At 31.3% G+C, this 17,672-nt stretch overlaps 1 protein-coding gene across 1 annotated transcript; it reads right to left on the minus strand.

The window, feature by feature from the left end:
- Positions 1 to 1,850: 1,850 nt before the first annotated feature.
- On the minus strand, positions 1,851 to 4,554 carry LOC120088418 (CASP-like protein 5C1). The gene is made up of 3 exons (XM_039045694.2): positions 3,992 to 4,554; positions 2,290 to 2,422; positions 1,851 to 2,207 (listed from the first exon to the last, which is right to left on the minus strand). The coding sequence occupies exons 1-3, from the start codon at positions 4,120 to 4,122 to the stop codon at positions 2,013 to 2,015; spliced, it is 459 nt and encodes a 152-aa protein (XP_038901622.1). The 5' UTR covers positions 4,123 to 4,554; the 3' UTR covers positions 1,851 to 2,012.
- Positions 4,555 to 17,672: the final 13,118 nt, after the last annotated feature.

Raw genomic sequence — 17,672 nt, forward strand, 5'->3', positions numbered from 1 at the left:
TCCAACCTTGCACTCTAAGATAAGACACAAATAAATCACTACAAAAAAAGAAAGGAAAAAAACAGTGACAAAAACTCACAAAAAAATCATATCAAGAGACTTTTCAGACCTTACTCCTCGTGATTACTGACACTAAAGTAACGAACCCAACTGAGTTTCATACCCCAATGAGAGCATCTTTCTCATAAATGTGCGTCTCCCCAAATAACCTTGCTAAAAAGGTAGTGAATAAATGATCCCTAGAGTTAACCTCACCATTACACATACACATAGTCTCTAGGGATATTAGAGCACCACTTATATGATCACGCGTAATCTATTTGAAACAACAAGCCATTCGATCATAAAGTCATACCATCTAAGTTAAATTATAATTTAATCTCTAAATTTTCAAGTTTGTACCAAATGACTAAAGCCACGATATCCTATTTGAGAGTAATTTTGAAATAATTAAAATAGCTTTTCTCATATATAAAACCATTTATAATCACTCAAAATCGATTCAATATTTACTTTCACTTTTAAATGTATTTTTCATGCTATTAACATCGATGTTGAATGATTTAAAAGTATTTTCAGATGATTTGAAATGATAAAAGTGATTTTAACCCTTCAAAAAAACACTTCCATACCATAAAAAGTGATTTTGAAATGATTAAAATCATTTTTCTCTTGAATTGTAACGTGGAAATTGAGTTCAAATTTTATATTTTTAATATTTTGAGAATCAAAATTTGAAAGGTTTTTTTTTAAAAAAAAATAATAATAAAATAAAATAAAATAAAAAATAAAAAATTAAGAGTAATACGGATAATCTTTTGAATCATTTCGGTGGTGTGAAGTTAGATGGGACTTGAAAAAGAAGTTAAAAACAAAAAGCAGAAAAGCAAAGAGCTTGTTTTATTGTTGTATTTTTGAGAATTGAATGGAGACTATAGAAATTTCTTCTACTCAGTGAAAATGGGTGTTGAAATGATTTCAAACTAAAGGAGGAGAAGATTGAAAAATCTCATTTCTTGCTGACTATTATTCCTGCTTCTTCCAAATCTTCTAGCACTATTGATGTAATGGCTAGTCGTAATCAAATTACCCTTAGTACTGCTACCTCCATTTCTTTTTCGAAACATCTTTCACTTAAATCTGTTACTCTCTTTACTCTTTTCTACATATTAAAGTGGTTCATATGTGAATTGAGGAATCTAAGGCTTCATATTTGTGCCTTAAGAGACTCTTAAATAGTTTCGTTTTTTCTTTTTTTCAATTGTTGTTTTCTGTCAATCCTTCTTCATCATTTTGTTAAATCAATTGTACATGATTTGGTGAGTAGCATTGAGCCTCTTAACAAGGATTTATAGCGCAATCGGGTTGAATCACTTCCCCAAGGAGATAAAAATTTTCTTATGAGTACTTAGCTTTGGTGCTGCTGATGTCCTATATGTCTCCATCTTGGTGTCTCATGTGTCAAGGTCATTCAGAATTTGCTGCTCATCTTTTTTTGTGTTGTCCTTTTGCTTCTTGTTCCTAGAATATTGTTGTTCTAGAAGCTTTTGGTTGGTCATTGGTCTACTCAAATAATCGGTTGGATATTCTTGCTTCTGTCTTGGTGGTACATCCTTTTCATGGTTCCAAGAAGATGTTTTGATTGGTCATTTTGCGAGTTTCTTCTAGATTTTGTGGGACGCGCAATAAATCGTCTTTTTAGAGACTCTTTTTCAGTTTTTGATGATTTTATGGATTTGATTCTATCAACAATTTTGTATAGGTGCAAAACCAGGCTAAGGACTTTAGCTTTTCTTGTTTAGTTTTATCTCTTTTGTAGGTGCATAAGGATCTCAATAATGTTTCTCATCTTAAGAAAGAAACATCTCATTTAAATTGAACAATATAAGTGTACAAATTTCTACTTCAAAACAAAATGTGTAAAGTCTATAGATATTGAACATTTGTTAGAGAAAAAAAAGAAAACCAAAAGCTTCTGCAAATTAGAACTTGGGAGTCATAAAACCTAGAGATTATAAGGATGGAAGTAACCAAAGATTGAAAAGGGAAGAAGCAAAAGACAAAAACCACGAAAAGAAAGCCATGGCCGCAGATATTTGATATCTCCTGCAGAGCTTTGATGGGCAATACGAACTGTCCGAGTGAAGAAGAATATCGACGACACTTGCTGTCGAGCAAGCAGCAGCTAACGTGAGAAGAGACAGGACCTGTTCTCCATGCAACATTTTGAAAATAAAAGCTCAGGCATCTGAAAACCAAAAAGCTTAATGCGATTCGAGAAGTACTTACCCAATCTCCAACAACGATGATCGCAAGTATTCCGGGCTGCCGAAGAGGACATTTTACGAGAACAGAGTAGCCATCAACCAATGCCAAAGTGAAGCTCCAGGGTATGACCAAACCCATCACTGTTACAAGGTAGCTGCAATGAATTTCAACAATGGAAATATTAACATCAAAAGAAAAATCCAAGAATACCTAGAAGAACAAACTATATGATAAACAACTAGACTGGCGAGTTCGGCTAATCACGTGAATTATATTACTTTAAACCAAATACTCTCACCACCTACATATCGTACACAAACTATTTAGTAATCAACTCAACTTGTCTTGCTAAGCTAAGAAATATTTGTTCAGAGTTATTTGTTAGAACTTTATTGGTTTTCTTCAAGTAATAGAAGCTGTACTTGTTTTTGAAGAACATTGTCAAAAATCTATATAACAAGTTATGGAAATCTTCTGAATGAATTACTTTGCATACAACCCATGTTTGAAACAATCAAATTCCAGATAGATCCTAAGAAAGTTTATGGTTCGATGGATAAATCTCAATTCTACTGAATGAATGAGATATGAAACTCATGCCAGATGGATCAAAATGAATGATGAAGGAAACCATCTATACATGGAAAGAAACGGAATCACCAAAGAGAAAACTACCCTAAAGGAGAGAGCTGAGAGAAACGAAAGGACATTCTAGCAAGTCAACTTAAGCATAATACAACTGGCTAAGACATAATATCTTCAACTAAAAAATTGAAGGTTCGAATTTTTACTCCCACATGTTATTGAATTTAAAAAAGATAATTCTAGCCAAGATAACAAGGAAACCATTTTAAATTATAAACTCACGGCCTAACCCTTTAAACAGTTTGTTTATTTAATCACTAAATCTTTAAAAATTTCAATGAACAAAAAAAAAAAAAAAAAAGCTGACATAATATGTCCATTGAACTAATTTGGGTCGAGTTAGAATAAAATAATACACAGCTAAACAGACCTATGAGGCATGTATATCAAGAATGATGTTATCAAGTTCAGGAAGCAATTGGAACTTTCTTTTTGAGAAAACAAAACTACATAAAATCCCAGCTCAAAGTTCAAGACTAAATCTATAAATGAACCAATAATTTATTAGAATATAGTATGCAAGAGCTAAATCCTAACACTCTCCTCACTGCTTCTCAGTTAATATTGATTTCCACTTGTGGACATTATTGTAGGAGTTTGAACACAAATACTCATGGACCACCTGCTCTGATATCATATTAAATCATCGATTCACTCGAAAGCTTAAACATCGATGAATCCGAAAGCTTAAACTTATGATGAAGGTAAATTTCATATTATATCACCTAACATCAAGCGTTATCAAAAACAAGTTTTCTGAAACAGGACATCAAAAGCTTCACAGATCCCAACTAACATATGAATGGTAACTCTCCAATTTGAACACCAGTTAGGCAAGAAAGGAACAAAGATCAAGTTCTTCTCAATCCATCCATCTCAAGAACACAAAACCAAATCCCATCAAAACTTAATTTCAGAGAATTTCAAATCCAATCACCCCATCTTCTAGGGATCATCAGAAACCCCAACAACGGAGAGAACCCAAGAACAAACATCAACAAGAAACAGAATAAAAAAAATAAAAAAAGAAACCATCCAGATCAAAAGTAATAAACCCAAAAAGAGAAAGGAGAATCACCAGAAAGCAGTGTAGCTGTAGAACTCAACACCCACTGACATGAAAAGAAGCGAGGCAGAGGAGAACACAGTCTGCCCCAATCTCAAAGAGAAACTAGCACCAGTACCCACCGACCCAGGAACCGCATCCATGGCGAAAGCAATCCCTAACTCTGCAACATCCCCATTTCTGACGATCTTTAGAACCACTCATCTTAATCGCCACAATGATCAACCATGGCCGCACACACCCAAATCAACAGAACCCATTTTCGATTGGGGAAGTGAAAAGATTTGGTCCGATGAAGAATGAGTCGATCGAATTCGTCGGTGGGTTTTCCGGCGAGTTTGAAGTTTGAATGGGTGGAGAAAAGCGGAGATGGTGTAACTGTAAAGTGGAGCGTAAGACAGTTGGAGGTTGTTTCTTTGTTTTTGGATGGCACGTTCTTAGAGCTTCCGATACCAAATCAACAGCGAATTTTGGGCGTGGCTGCTTCTCTTGAATTCGCCTATTACTACCATTTCCTTTTATTCTTGAGTGAAAAATGTAATTATCTTTTCCCATAAAGGATAATTCTCAATCCCTCTCACTCTCTCTCTCAATGCTTTGTTTATATTGCAAATTTGTTCCAAAAAAAATTAGAATTTAATCTTTATAGTTAGATAAAATTTGGTAAGAATTATTTATGAGGTTTTATCAAAATTATTTATGAGGTTTTATTGTTTAGACCTCAAACTTCAAATAGGTGGAGTGGACTATTATAACTCACTCAATGTTCATGACTTTTGATTATATTTGTTTAATCAATATTTGTTATACTGTTTATTATTTGTTAGAGTGTTTGTTATTTCCCACACATTCTCTATTTTTCTCTTTGTTATAGTATTTATTATTGTAGTTTATACTCAAATATAGACTATTACAACCCAGATTAAAATAACATCCTTTATTTTCTTTTTTGTTATAATGATTATTATTTTCTACCTATACTAAAGTAGTCTATACTCAAACACAGACTATTAATTACAATCCATATTAAAATTACATCCTCTATTTTCCATTTTGCCTTAGTGATTATTATTTTTTACCTATACTAAAATAGTGTATATAAAAAACGTAGATTATTACAACCTAGATTAAATAGTGTGCATCTTAAACATATACTATTATAACTTATAAATTATTGTAACCTCCAGGTTATAATAATCTTCGACTATAGTAATTAACTTAGCGCCCCAAACACTCTTAAAGACTAACTTTTAATTTTAAAATCATAAAGACTAAATTTTAACGTTCTCTGTACATAATGACCAAATTTATAATTAAACCTGTATTTTTTAATATGTTAAATTATATAAAATACTAAAAAAAAAAATTGATCTAGTCTTATTTATGTCCTAGACTAGGAAAACTTCTACTACCTTTGAATTTCTATCTGCATGATTTTAAATAGTAAAAAGATTTTCTTTAGAATAAATTTCAAAATTTTTTGGACAAATTTCAAAGTTTAAAAATTAAAAAAAAATTAATATCCAGTTTGATAATCATTTTTGTTTTTTTCTTTTGTTTTTATTTTTTAAAATTAAGCCTATTTACTCTTATTTTTATAATGATTTGCATCTTTATCTAGTGCAATGGTTAAATTTTTAATCAAATTTCAAAAAGAAAAACAAGTTTGTAAAAGTCATTTTTTCCCTTCAAATTTTGGCTTCATTTTTTAAACTATTGATAAAAAATAGTTAAATAAGGAAGAAATTGAGAGGAGAGAGTAATATCTATAGATTTAATTTTAAAAAATAAAAACAAAAAATTAAATCATTATTAAATGGGACTTTTCACCCTCTATGAACATAACGGAAACTTATTCTAAATTCCAAAGGTAATTATTTTTTTTTCTATTTTAACCTCTTTAATATTATTCATGCACTAGAAATTCTAAATTAAGGTCTAGTTAAAAAAAAAGAAAAAAAAAAAGAAATTATCAATCATTAAATTATTGTCTCATCAACATATTAGAAACATATGAATTCGAACACGAGACATCAGCAAAATCTTATCTTTAAGAAAGGTAATTAATTAATAATATCTTTTCCAATAAAATAATATTTCAATGACATGAGCTTTTTGTTAAATAATAATAATTATTATTATTATTCCAAAAGGGGCGTTTTTGTGAGTTTTTATTTAGTCAAGGTTAAAATTGAGAACTTCAGAGCATTAATGGTAATGTATGATATATGTGTGGCCTCCTATAGTTTCTTCTTGATTTCTCTATGGCATCTAGGTAGGCATTTGCATTTGTTGAAATATTTTCTTTGATTTAAATATTATTTTGGTCTCATATTTTTTTATTTTTATTTATTTTGATCTCTATACTTTTAATGTTAGATCATTGTGGTCCCTATACTTTTAACTTTGATTCATTTTGGTCCATATACTTTAAATAGGTCTACTTTGATCTTTGTACTTTCAACTTTTGTTCATTTTGGTCCTTAAAATTTCAAAAAATAACTATTTTGATCCCCTTAAAAATGAAGTAAACATAGAAATGAAGAAACTTAAATAGTCCCTTTTTGAAAGTACAAGGATCAAAACCGTTTTTAAAGTACAAGGACCAAAATGAATCAACACTAAAAGTATAGAGACCAAAATAGTATTTAGTTCAATGATTATATATGAATAGAGGGAAACTACCCATGTTAAGAATGTATCAAATGCATTTATTATGTTACTCTAAAATTGATAATTTATTATCGAAACAAAAAAATAGTACATCGTTAACCATGTGGATGAAGTAACGTATTTAGATATAATAATAAGTGATATTTAGATTATTAGATGTTATTCAATTGATACTTCTACAATTTTTTTTTTCTTAAAAATTCTATTATCAATGAATTCTAACTCTAGTAAATGTTTAGTTGAAGTAATGTTTTGGTTATCCTTTTAAATACAATAAGATATCAAATCAAAAGAAAGTTGATGTGCTACTTCAACATTTTCATATAACTAGCTAGGTACTATATATAAAACATCAAGATTGTTGTTGTGTTTAATTATCATATAGTATCATTCTAATTTTTTATCCCCTCCTTATAAGATAGTTTATATGGAAAAATAAACGTGTTGATTCATAAAAATATACATAGTAAAATAAAATAGAAATAAAAAAGGAAAAATTTTCAAAGATAGAAAAATAGGGGAAACTATTTACACAAAATAGCAAAATTTAATATTTTTTGATAGAGATTGATAGAGGCGGATAAAAGTCGTTTATCAGTATATATCAGTGATAGAAACTGATTGAAGTAGATTATTGATACTATATGGTAAACGCTGATAGAAATCTATTAGCATCTATCAGTGTTTTTTTTTTTGCTATTTCTGTAAATAGTTTGATATTTTTTCTATATGTGAAAATTTTCCAATAAAAAAATTGAAAATGTCCTTTTCAAAAAGAGTCCATAATTAAAAAGAACTTTTGGTCCCTGAACTTTCATGGAAGTAACAATTTAGTCCATGAACTATAATTGATAATGATTTAGTCCTTGTACTTTCAAATTTGTAATGATTTAGTCCCTAAACTTTAATAAGCAACAATTTAGTCCCTATAGTTTAAAGTTTATAATAATTTAATCCCTACCATGAAAAATCTCATCAAATTATGTGTCAATTTTTATTACATAATAATCTATTATCTATAGTTTATAAAAGCTATAATATAAGATTAGTTTATTGATCTACATCTGTAATTCTTTTTATAATTATTATTATTATTATTGTTACCATCCTACGATTTTTTTTTACGATAGAGGTTACATCTTTACAAATTATAAAGTACATATTGGGGACTAAATTGTTATCAACTAAAGCTTATGGACTAAATCATTACTTCTATGAAAATTCAGGATCTGAATGTTTTTTTAATCTTATTAATTGCAAATAGGCATAATTAAATTTTCAAATTTCTTAATGTGCCTTTGTTCGCTCATAATAAAAAATTATGAATTCATCCTTATTTAGAAGAATCTTTTCTTTAAGTGGGGGCAAGGCATAAACACATGGCAATTTATGTGGTTGAGAATTGGAAATCAAATCAAATGGTGAGCTCTTTTTTAGCACTTTTGGTGAATTGATTGACATTTTAAGAATAAAGCACCATTCAAAGTCAAATTGAGTGCTCCAATGACCACTAGAGAATGTTGAACAAATCTTTTGAAGTGAGGGTTGTGGATTGCCCATCTCTAAAATATGGGAATTATGAATCCAAATTAAAACATATAATATAATCTTAAAGATAAGCATTTAAATTAGACCCACCCACCTTTCTACATACTTCGTTTTGAGTTGAATTATCTTTTATTTGAATAGGTGAGAGATTTGAATGTTACGCTATATCATTTGGAGGATTTTGAATAATTAGTGATAATTTTTCTTTATATTTATTATCATACGTGTGTGTTGTGAATTGAATGTGATTTCGAATATAACTTCTAATTCACTAAGCTATGGAAATGATAGAATAAGATCTGATATACATAATGAAAATAAGAAGGGAGATGACTATTGCAAGATAACTATGTTACTTGTAATGTGGCAACATTCAACATAACAATCACAAGAGATAATCAGGAGATAAATGAACACAAGAGTTCAGTAACCCAGTTCGGTGTAAACCAACTACGTGAGGGGGCAGTATACCCAGGAAAGATAACTTCACTAATATTAATGATAAACAATTGTAACATAGTATTTATCTATAATGATCACACAATTACAGTGACTCTCGAACAGTTTTATCACTCAAATGTACACCTAAGCTCCTCCTAGGTTTGAGACTTCCTCTCGGAGAAACTTAGGCTCTATAACATAGTATTTATCTGTAATGATCACACAATTATAGTGAATCTCGAATAGCTTTATCATTCAACCATACACCTAAGCTCCCCCTAGATTTGAGACTTCCTCTCACGGAAACTTAGGCTCCCCCCAAGTGAGAATATCAATAAAGAATGTCTTAGGCTCCCCCAAAATCGAGACTCCCTCTCTGTAAGGCTTGAGCTCCCCTCAAGTCGTGAGACTCCTTCTCACTGGAATTGTATCTTTCCCTCTAAGAGCAAAGTCCCTTTAGCTCGGATGACTTTGGGTCTCTCCCAAGTTTTGAGAATCCATTCTCAGATGAACCGTGATACACAAAACATAAATAAAATGAAGTATGTCTCAAAATGATGCAATTTGCACATTCTACATAATCGATACACTTATGATGTTGCTCTTTTAAAGACAAAACGACCGACTTGAACTGGAGGACTAATTGTCCTTTAAATATGCACAACGGAAACAAGAAAGAGAAACCCTAACTTCCAAAACAGTCGCACATTGAAGAAAAAAAAGATCGGCAAATAATGTTGCAGAAGAAAAATCCCAATAAGGAAAGAATTTTGCAGATTCTACATTTTCGAGAAACATTCCTTTGCTAAATATCACAAATAAAATGACAACTTTGATAACATCTGAAAAACTTAAACAAATAATACCAACCGTACAAGATCTAACACATAACAAACTCAGTATAAATAGGTTAGAGTTAGCATTTATGCTAGGTATATAATGCAATACACATGATATGTACTACCATGAATAAGGTCAATAATCTTATTAGTATTCTTGATAAGTTAAGCCCTATAATGAAGATGAAGTAATACTTATCACTCCAAGAATTTAAAATAAAAAGCTCAATAGCACGTATCATTATTTTTTTAAAATTTCTTTTTTCTTAGGTTGTTGGGATTTGACAAAATATTAGAAGTACAGTTTTGTCTTACATTGGAAAAGTTTAAGGAAATGATGGGTTCCAAGCACTATAAAAGGAGCCTATATCTTGGGTTTCAAATTATCCTAATTAGAAACATTTTAATCTTAGGTGTGTTACCTCTAGTTAAATTCCCTTTATATATTCTCTAGTTTGAGAGTGTGATTAAAGGTATGAGTAGTATAAAAGTTTTGAGAGAGTGCTCTTGTAGTTGAGAATGAGGAGAAAATTAATCTGTGCGATTGTAATATGTTTTTACATAGTGGATTTCTTTCTAGTAAGTCGGGATTTTTCTCCAAGTTCAGAGTTTTCCACGTAAATTCTTATGTTTTCCAGTTTTATTGTTTTCTTTTAATTTATCTATTATTTTCTCTTTATTCCTACAGTAAAAATGGGAGGTTTTTCTCAACATAGGTCTATTTCATTAGAATGTCAAATTGACTTAAATATTTTGAGTGCGTTTGATAAAATTATAATGTACACGTGTTATATCTTTTTAAGGGCTTTTTCACTTATCCTTTATGATTTTTATTATTGATTCATTAAATTTTGCCACTATGAAATAGGGCATGGGTTGGCAACTCTCTGCGGTGCATCGCCTTGATTGGGACGAAAAATCACTAGTTTGATTGAGAATGAGGTCAAATCAGGGATCTCTTTAGAGTCCCCATCCAAGGACGGAGCGAGGGTGAGGAGGGTATCTCCAGCCAAACCCCGACCCTATCCCCAATTAGATTTTTAAGTTTGTGTATATATATATATACACGGTATCTAACTTTTTATATTTAGCCGAATCTAAGCCTAAATGAAGTATCCAAGTCCAAACCAAAGGGAGTTTTAGGGGGAAAATTTTTTAAAAAGATTCCCGTGGGGAAACAAAAGGGGAAATGGGGAATGAGTCTCGTGGGGACTCGTTTCCTTGAAGGTAGGGGTGGGGATAAATTCCCTTATCGGGAACAAGGATGGGAGCCCGCCCCGGTCCTGTTGTCAACCCTATTTGTACTTCATATACGTTCTCAAATGAAGAACAAAATTGTTTTAATTATACATTCATGAGTTGGTATATTAGTCCAATTCTCGAATAACTATTTGTAAAGTGGAAATGGCAACCAGAAAAGAAAAAGTGAAAAAAAAAACCTATTTAATAATATTATTTTAACAAAATAAATATTTTATTAACTCATGGATTCTATCGGCAGCCATTCATTGGTGATCTCTATTTTGATATTTATTTATTTTGGGTTGTACCTTTAAGTAGGGACCTTTAATATTAATATTATTGTTTTCAAAACTTATTAGAGAAATATTGTTGTTTTGAAACTTATTAGAGAAATATTGTTGTTTTCGGAGTTCGAGGCTAGAGGTCAAACGTTGAGAACTCGACTAATGTGGAGGTCGAACGTTGAGAACTCGACGAATAAAGAAAAACTTGGAAACAATACATAGGCTGAAACTTCAACCCTCGACAAGGAAAATCTCGGTTAGGTTGTCGAAGGTTGAAGTTTCGACACACATCCACCCTCGAGATTGCAGGTTTATTACTTTTTTTTCTCTCATAGAGAAAATAAAGTAATGAGATGGTATACTATATTTATCTATGTACTCAAGCTGCTTCTAACAACCTATGCATTTTTTATCATTTCGAATTAGACGGAGGTTTGTGGGATTGACGTGAGGGGGTGGGGATGGCTATATTTCTAGGAGCAAACTCCAGGCGAATATGAAGCGCATGGATACAAGTTATGCCTTGGAATGAAAGACAATTCCAAATTAGCTTTGTCTACGAACAAAATGTTGTATATTAGGTTGTCGAAGGTTACACAGATGTCGAAACTTCAAAGCGATTAAGGAGATAAGTGGGCTGAAGCAGATTAAGGAGAGAGCGAGATTCAAAGCGAGATAGTAGGAGAGAGCGAGATTCAAAGCGAGAATGTTGAAGAGAGCGAGATGACTAATCTGACTAACATTGAACTTGGTAAAATGAAATGGTTGAATAATTGAAAAATGAGATTATTCAGGAATACACATTGAATGCTAAGATTACGCATTGAGTTTCTGGTAGTAGATCCATAATCAAAAAAGTGTTTGTGATTGTTCCAGAAGAAATGAAAGCTAGTAATCATTAATGGAAAAATAACAACAATAACAGAGAGAGCGAGATATTGAAAGAGAGCGAGATCTTAGGAGAGAGCGAGAGTCTTCACTTTATTTGAACTTTCCATAGAAATATATATAAAAAAAGAGAAAAAAGAGCTAATAATCATACTATAATTGAATATATTAGATTATTATACTATAATTGAATAATCATTAGACAACAAATTGAATATATTAGATTATTATACTATAATTGAATAATCATTAGACAATAAATTGAATATATTAGATTATTATACTATAATTGAATAATCATTAGACAACAAATTGAATATATTAGATTATTATACTATAATTGAATAATCATTAGACAATAAATTGAATATATTAGATTATTATACTATAATTGAATAATCATTAGACAATAAATTGAATATATTAGATTATTATACTATAAATTGAATATATTAGATTATTATAATGTAAAAATTTATTGATTATAAAAAAAAAATTGAATATACAGGATTATAAAAAAATTGAATATACAATAAATTATAATAAAAAAATTGAATATACAGTAGAATGAATATATAATAAAAAAAAATTATTTATTATTCAATCCCTAACTATCTGGAACTCGTCTTAGTAACGAATGACACTTCCTTCGATTATGTCCTAATTGGTTACAAAATCCACATCGTTGTCGAGTGGCTGGTTCTGTCCAATCCATCTTGTTGTGATAACGTGAACTTTTCGGTCTATCAGGTATTCTCAACAACGATGGATCAGGATGTAAGACGGGCATATTAGGGTGTGTGATCTACTAATCTTCATGCGGTACAGGTTGAAATTGAGGAGAGTCAGCATACGTTGACAATTTGTAGTAGTCCTCAATAAAATCTTCGTAGTTCATGTTGAAATGTGAGCAAACGGCCATAAAATGCAAGCATGGAATGCCGAATGCTTACCACTTGTTACATGAACAGTACACTATCACTCTACAAGACATAGAAGTGTACACTATCACTCTACAAATTGTCAACATATGCTGAATGTTACTCTCCTCAATCATCTGATCATAGCCTTGGTCAAGAGACAGAGGCTCAAGATGCATACATTCCATATGTCTGTTGGAAAGTGCACTATCACTCTATAAGATATAGAAGTGTTGTTGGGGTTACCTGTTGACGGTGAGCCGGTCACCGGAGTGATGTACGATGACTGGTTAGAAGTTTGTCAACTGTACCTCGGTGCGACCCCACCCGCCGACAAGATTAAAGGATCGAGGTTAAGTTTAATATGGTTAGGAACAGAATTTCGTGAGCTCACAGATGATGCAGACGAGGAAACTATCATAAGATATGCGCGAGCATGTATACTAAAATTATGGGTGGAAGTCTGTTTTTAGATAAATTAAGTCATTTTGTTCACTTGATGTTCTTGCCACTGTTAGCTAACCTCTATGATGCGGGGCGGTATTCGTGGGGTGGAGCATGCTTGGCATGGTTGTATAGACAACTATGCAAAGCAACAAGACCTGAGGTTTGAGAGATAGCTAGGCCTCTCATACTTTTGCAACTATGGGCTTGGGAGTGATTTCCAACAATGGCTCCACAGCTACATCATGTTAATGACGCTCAGTTAGTTGGACGAGCCTACGGTTCTCGGTATGTTGTTTTAATTCAATTTAATTTTTATATCACTGATCTAGTTAATTTAAATTCTAAATTACCAATTTAAAAATTTAGGTGGAGAGACAAATTTTGTGTGACTAGGACAGCCACACATGTAGTCAACCAGTATAGATACATGTTTGATCTGCTTCAATCTGAACAGGTACATTACACTAAACCTAATTGATTATTTTATTCACATTTTTATTGTATTTGTCTTTAATATTCTCTAATATAATATTTTGTGTTTCAGGTTATTTGAGAGCCGTACAAAATTATTGTGCATACTTTGCCTAATTTTTGTACGAATAGTCAAAACATATGGCGGACGATGAGTCCTCTCATATGCTTTCACATTGGTGAGTGACATCTTCCTGACAGGGTGATGAGACAATTCGGTTTTCAGCAGGATGTCCCATCGCCTTGTAATACTAAACCCGTACTGCATGATATTGACCTAAGGATTGGAAATTGGTCAAAAAAAGTTGCACATTTGGTAGTGCGATAGCACTATCGTGCAAGGTTTATTGCAGTGGGGGTTTCTCTTGAAGAGTTTGACACAGATGTCACTCCAGAATATATTCATTGGTATAATAATATCACAAGGCGCTACATCACTCGTCCGGGAGCAGCTGTGGGTCATCTGGTAAATGAATGAATATTATTTAATTTTTTTAATTTAAATTTATTTTAAATATTGTCTAATTGTTTTATAATTCACAGAGATCGAACAACAGTAGACTCCATGAGGTTATGAATGATCCGAACCATGTTCTTGCTATATATAGTGACAACCAAAGCTATATGGAAGAAATTCATTATATGTACGATATACCTATTATTCCTCCACCAGCTCCTAAATGTAGAGAACCTGTTCGAGAAGAGGATGAGTTTGATGAGGTTGCACATAATGTGGAAGAGTTGCCCCTTATGACACAAACGCAGAGTCAAACGGATTATGTTAGTCCGATGATGATGATGCCAGAATTTGGTTCAGGACATTATGACTCAGAGGCTGGTCCTTCGTCTTCATACGTGCATGGACATGGTCGGGGTCGTGGAGAGCATAATGAATATTTATATTATGAAGCGCCTGCAGAGGTACCAGAGCAACATCAAGAAGAACCCGAGCAACCTCAAGTTCGAAGTCGACGACGACAACCAGCTCGAAATCGACGACGTCCGCCTTGTGGGACACATTGATTTTTGTAATTATTTTTATATAAATGAGATATTTAATTTACATTTTTTTTATTTTTATGAGTTATAATTTTTTTTAATTTATTCTTTTTAGAGTTTAAATAAAATAATAAAATATTTTTAGAAATTATTTTTATAAAATAGAAAATTAAAAAAAAAGAGAAATGATTAGAAAGAAGAAGGTGGATGTGTAATAATTAAAAAGAAAAAAAAAAGGGAAATTTGTACAGTATTCTCGCTCTCTATCAAAATCTCGCTATTTCGCTTTCGCTCTCGCTCTCACTCACGCTTACGCTCAAAATCTCGCTCTCGCTCTCAAAATCTCGCTCTCTCGCTCTCTCAAACTCTCACTCTCTCAAAATCTCGCTCTCTCTCATAATCTCGCTCTCGAATTTGATTGGGAAGTTCAGTGGCAAAAAGAAGGAGATTCATTAGCTCGTTATTTAGTCAGACTTGCTGAGATGACAGAATTCGTAAAAATTATTCAACAAGCCTTGGAAGGAATTCCTGGGGGACCTTATGAAAATTTAGAAATACGATCTTTTGATAGAGAAAGGTCTCTGGAATGATAATTAAACAGACTCAATAATAATGTTAGGAAGGGCAAGGTCGAGGGTTCAAAGTTCAACGTACAAATGAAAGGAAGGTCGAGGGTTCAAAATTCGACCTATCGAATTTTCAACCCTCGACTTATTTTTTTTCTAAAAAAAAAAAATAATATTTTTACAAATAGTTTGAAAACATCAATATTTTTCTAAATAGTTTCTAAAAGGACAATATCCTTTTAATTTTCCCTTTGAGTAGCCCCATCCAATTAAGGGGAATTAGTTAATTCACATTTATTTATTTTCTTCATGGAACATATACAATTTAAAAAAGAACACAAAAAACAACATTATATATATATATATATTTGCAATGGAATAATTGTTAATAATTATAATAAAAGGTATATGTTTTATTTTATAAGTATAGTAGTCAAACTTTATAATATATCAACATGTAGATAAAGAGAGAGAGTATAACATATATTTGAGAATTATAGGTTAAAGGAGAGGTATATAAGTTGAAGGGAGAAGATCTATCGAGGATATAGAAAGAATAGTTTTTTTCTTTTAAGTACAAATTGTCAGACTAGAGGATCAAACTTCCAATCGTTAGAGAGGTAATATATGTTAAATCAATTCTGCATTGAGTTAACTTTTGTGAAAAAGAAAGAATTGCTACAGAAACATATGTGTTAGGAAAAAAAAAATATGCTAGAAAAAGAATAAAAGTAAGATTAAGAAAAAGATTAAATTACAAAATTTAGTCCTTAAACTTTGATATTTTTAAAAATTAATAAATCTATTTGTAGCCATCTATTTTTGTCCGACTTTATTAAAGTAAAATTAATTATTAGGTTAACTTTGTCTTAATTTTGCTATTTTTAATTTGATGATTATCCACCTTTTTATTAGAAAAAAATTGTTTTACTACTTTTTAACTTTTGTGTTTAGTTTGGTAAAGTAACTAAACTGGTATAGCTAGAGTAACTAAGTGGTTGGAAACAATGAAAAAAAAAACAACTTATTTTATTTGACATTTAGTTGCATTAACCAAAAACCAATAAACAAATATCCAAGCTTATTTCATGTAGCTTAAACATGCATGTGAAGACATACAGGTGGATCATGTTTAGATAATAACCTGAACGGTCTGTAGTAAATGGATAAGGCTGGGTACCTTATCCTGATAATACTACGGATACCCACTTTGTGATTGTTACAATTGTTGTAAAGTGTTATAAATTATCTGATTCTGATCATTCATGTGAAGACATGTGAGTGTGGGTATCTTATACAAAGAGTTTGTATCAGACAAAACCATGAAATGATTAGTCTCTTTTTCTAACACTATTACTTGAAGCGACTTACATTTCACCAAGATGATCATAGGTGACTTAACCTTAATCCTAAATGAGTTGTGAACTCCTGCCTATGAGGGCGGTCCTTTGATTTGCATGGGTTAGAGTGGCTAGATTCGCCAACTCAATATGCCTACCATTTTGGGGATTCGTCCGAGTGGGGAGTTGGGAATATAGAAAGAATTCATTCCTTCCTGTTGTTAGGGTAGATGAATTGCTCTCTTAGGGGTTGATTTTAAGCCTTAAACAATAAGGCGCCTCACCCTCTCACTGTCCAGAAAGGGGTCTGGATATAGTGGGACTATGACTAATTGTTCATTAGAGGGATCAGTGGTACTTAAGGAGTTAGATGTAACTATAGGGGTAAAACAATAATTTTGACTCAACTGTACTTACGAGTAATTTATGAAGGGTAAATGCACTATTGATTGATTATATTCCATAGACACAAAAATATATCTACAATGCAAGGAGTGCAGCTATCGATCATTAGTGGGGTGACTGACAGTTAATGAAGGTTGATTAATTTAATTAAAGAGTTTAGTTAATTAATCTCGTATTATTGGAGCTTCTAACTTTTGGTCTATAAGGTTCCCTTACCAGCTCAATAAGGATTAATGAGAATCAAATTAATTATTGTTTAATTTGAATGAGATACAATTAATATAATGTATTTGGAGACATTATAATATAAAATTTAATGAGAGAAATAAATATTTGAATATGATTCAAATATTAATTATATGAATAGGATTCATATAAATACTATTGGTTAAAATTAATATGAATATGATTCATATTAATACTATATGTTATATGAGAGAGCATAAACTATAAGTTATATTATATGTGATATAATATAAACTATAAGTTATATATTATATATGATATAATACATAGTTTATTTTAATTATATTATGTTTAATATAAATAAAAGTGAAATAACTCCCAAGGGAGTTATTTTACGTAAAGTGAGGGGAGTTATCTGATAACTTCCCCTCACTTTCTCATATT

This window comes from Benincasa hispida, chromosome 10 (assembly GCF_027475165.1).
Source record: "Benincasa hispida cultivar pf3 chromosome 10, pf3_genome.v1.1, whole genome shotgun sequence".
Taxonomy (NCBI): Eukaryota; Viridiplantae; Streptophyta; class Magnoliopsida; order Cucurbitales; family Cucurbitaceae; genus Benincasa; species Benincasa hispida.

What these genes read in the sequence shown, in the direction of transcription:
- LOC120088418 (XM_039045694.2), bottom strand. Translation starts at nt 4,122, where the DNA reads ATGGATGCGGTTCCTGGGTCGGTGGGTACTGGTGCTAGTTTCTCTTTG. An exon ending in TACAGCTACACTGCTTTCTG is followed by an intron (nt 2,423 to 3,991) that starts GTGATTCTCCTT and finishes AATTCATTGCAG; the next exon opens with CTACCTTGTAACAGTGATGG. An exon ending in TCATCGTTGTTGGAGATTGG is followed by an intron (nt 2,208 to 2,289) that starts GTAAGTACTTCT and finishes CATGGAGAACAG; the next exon opens with GTCCTGTCTCTTCTCACGTT.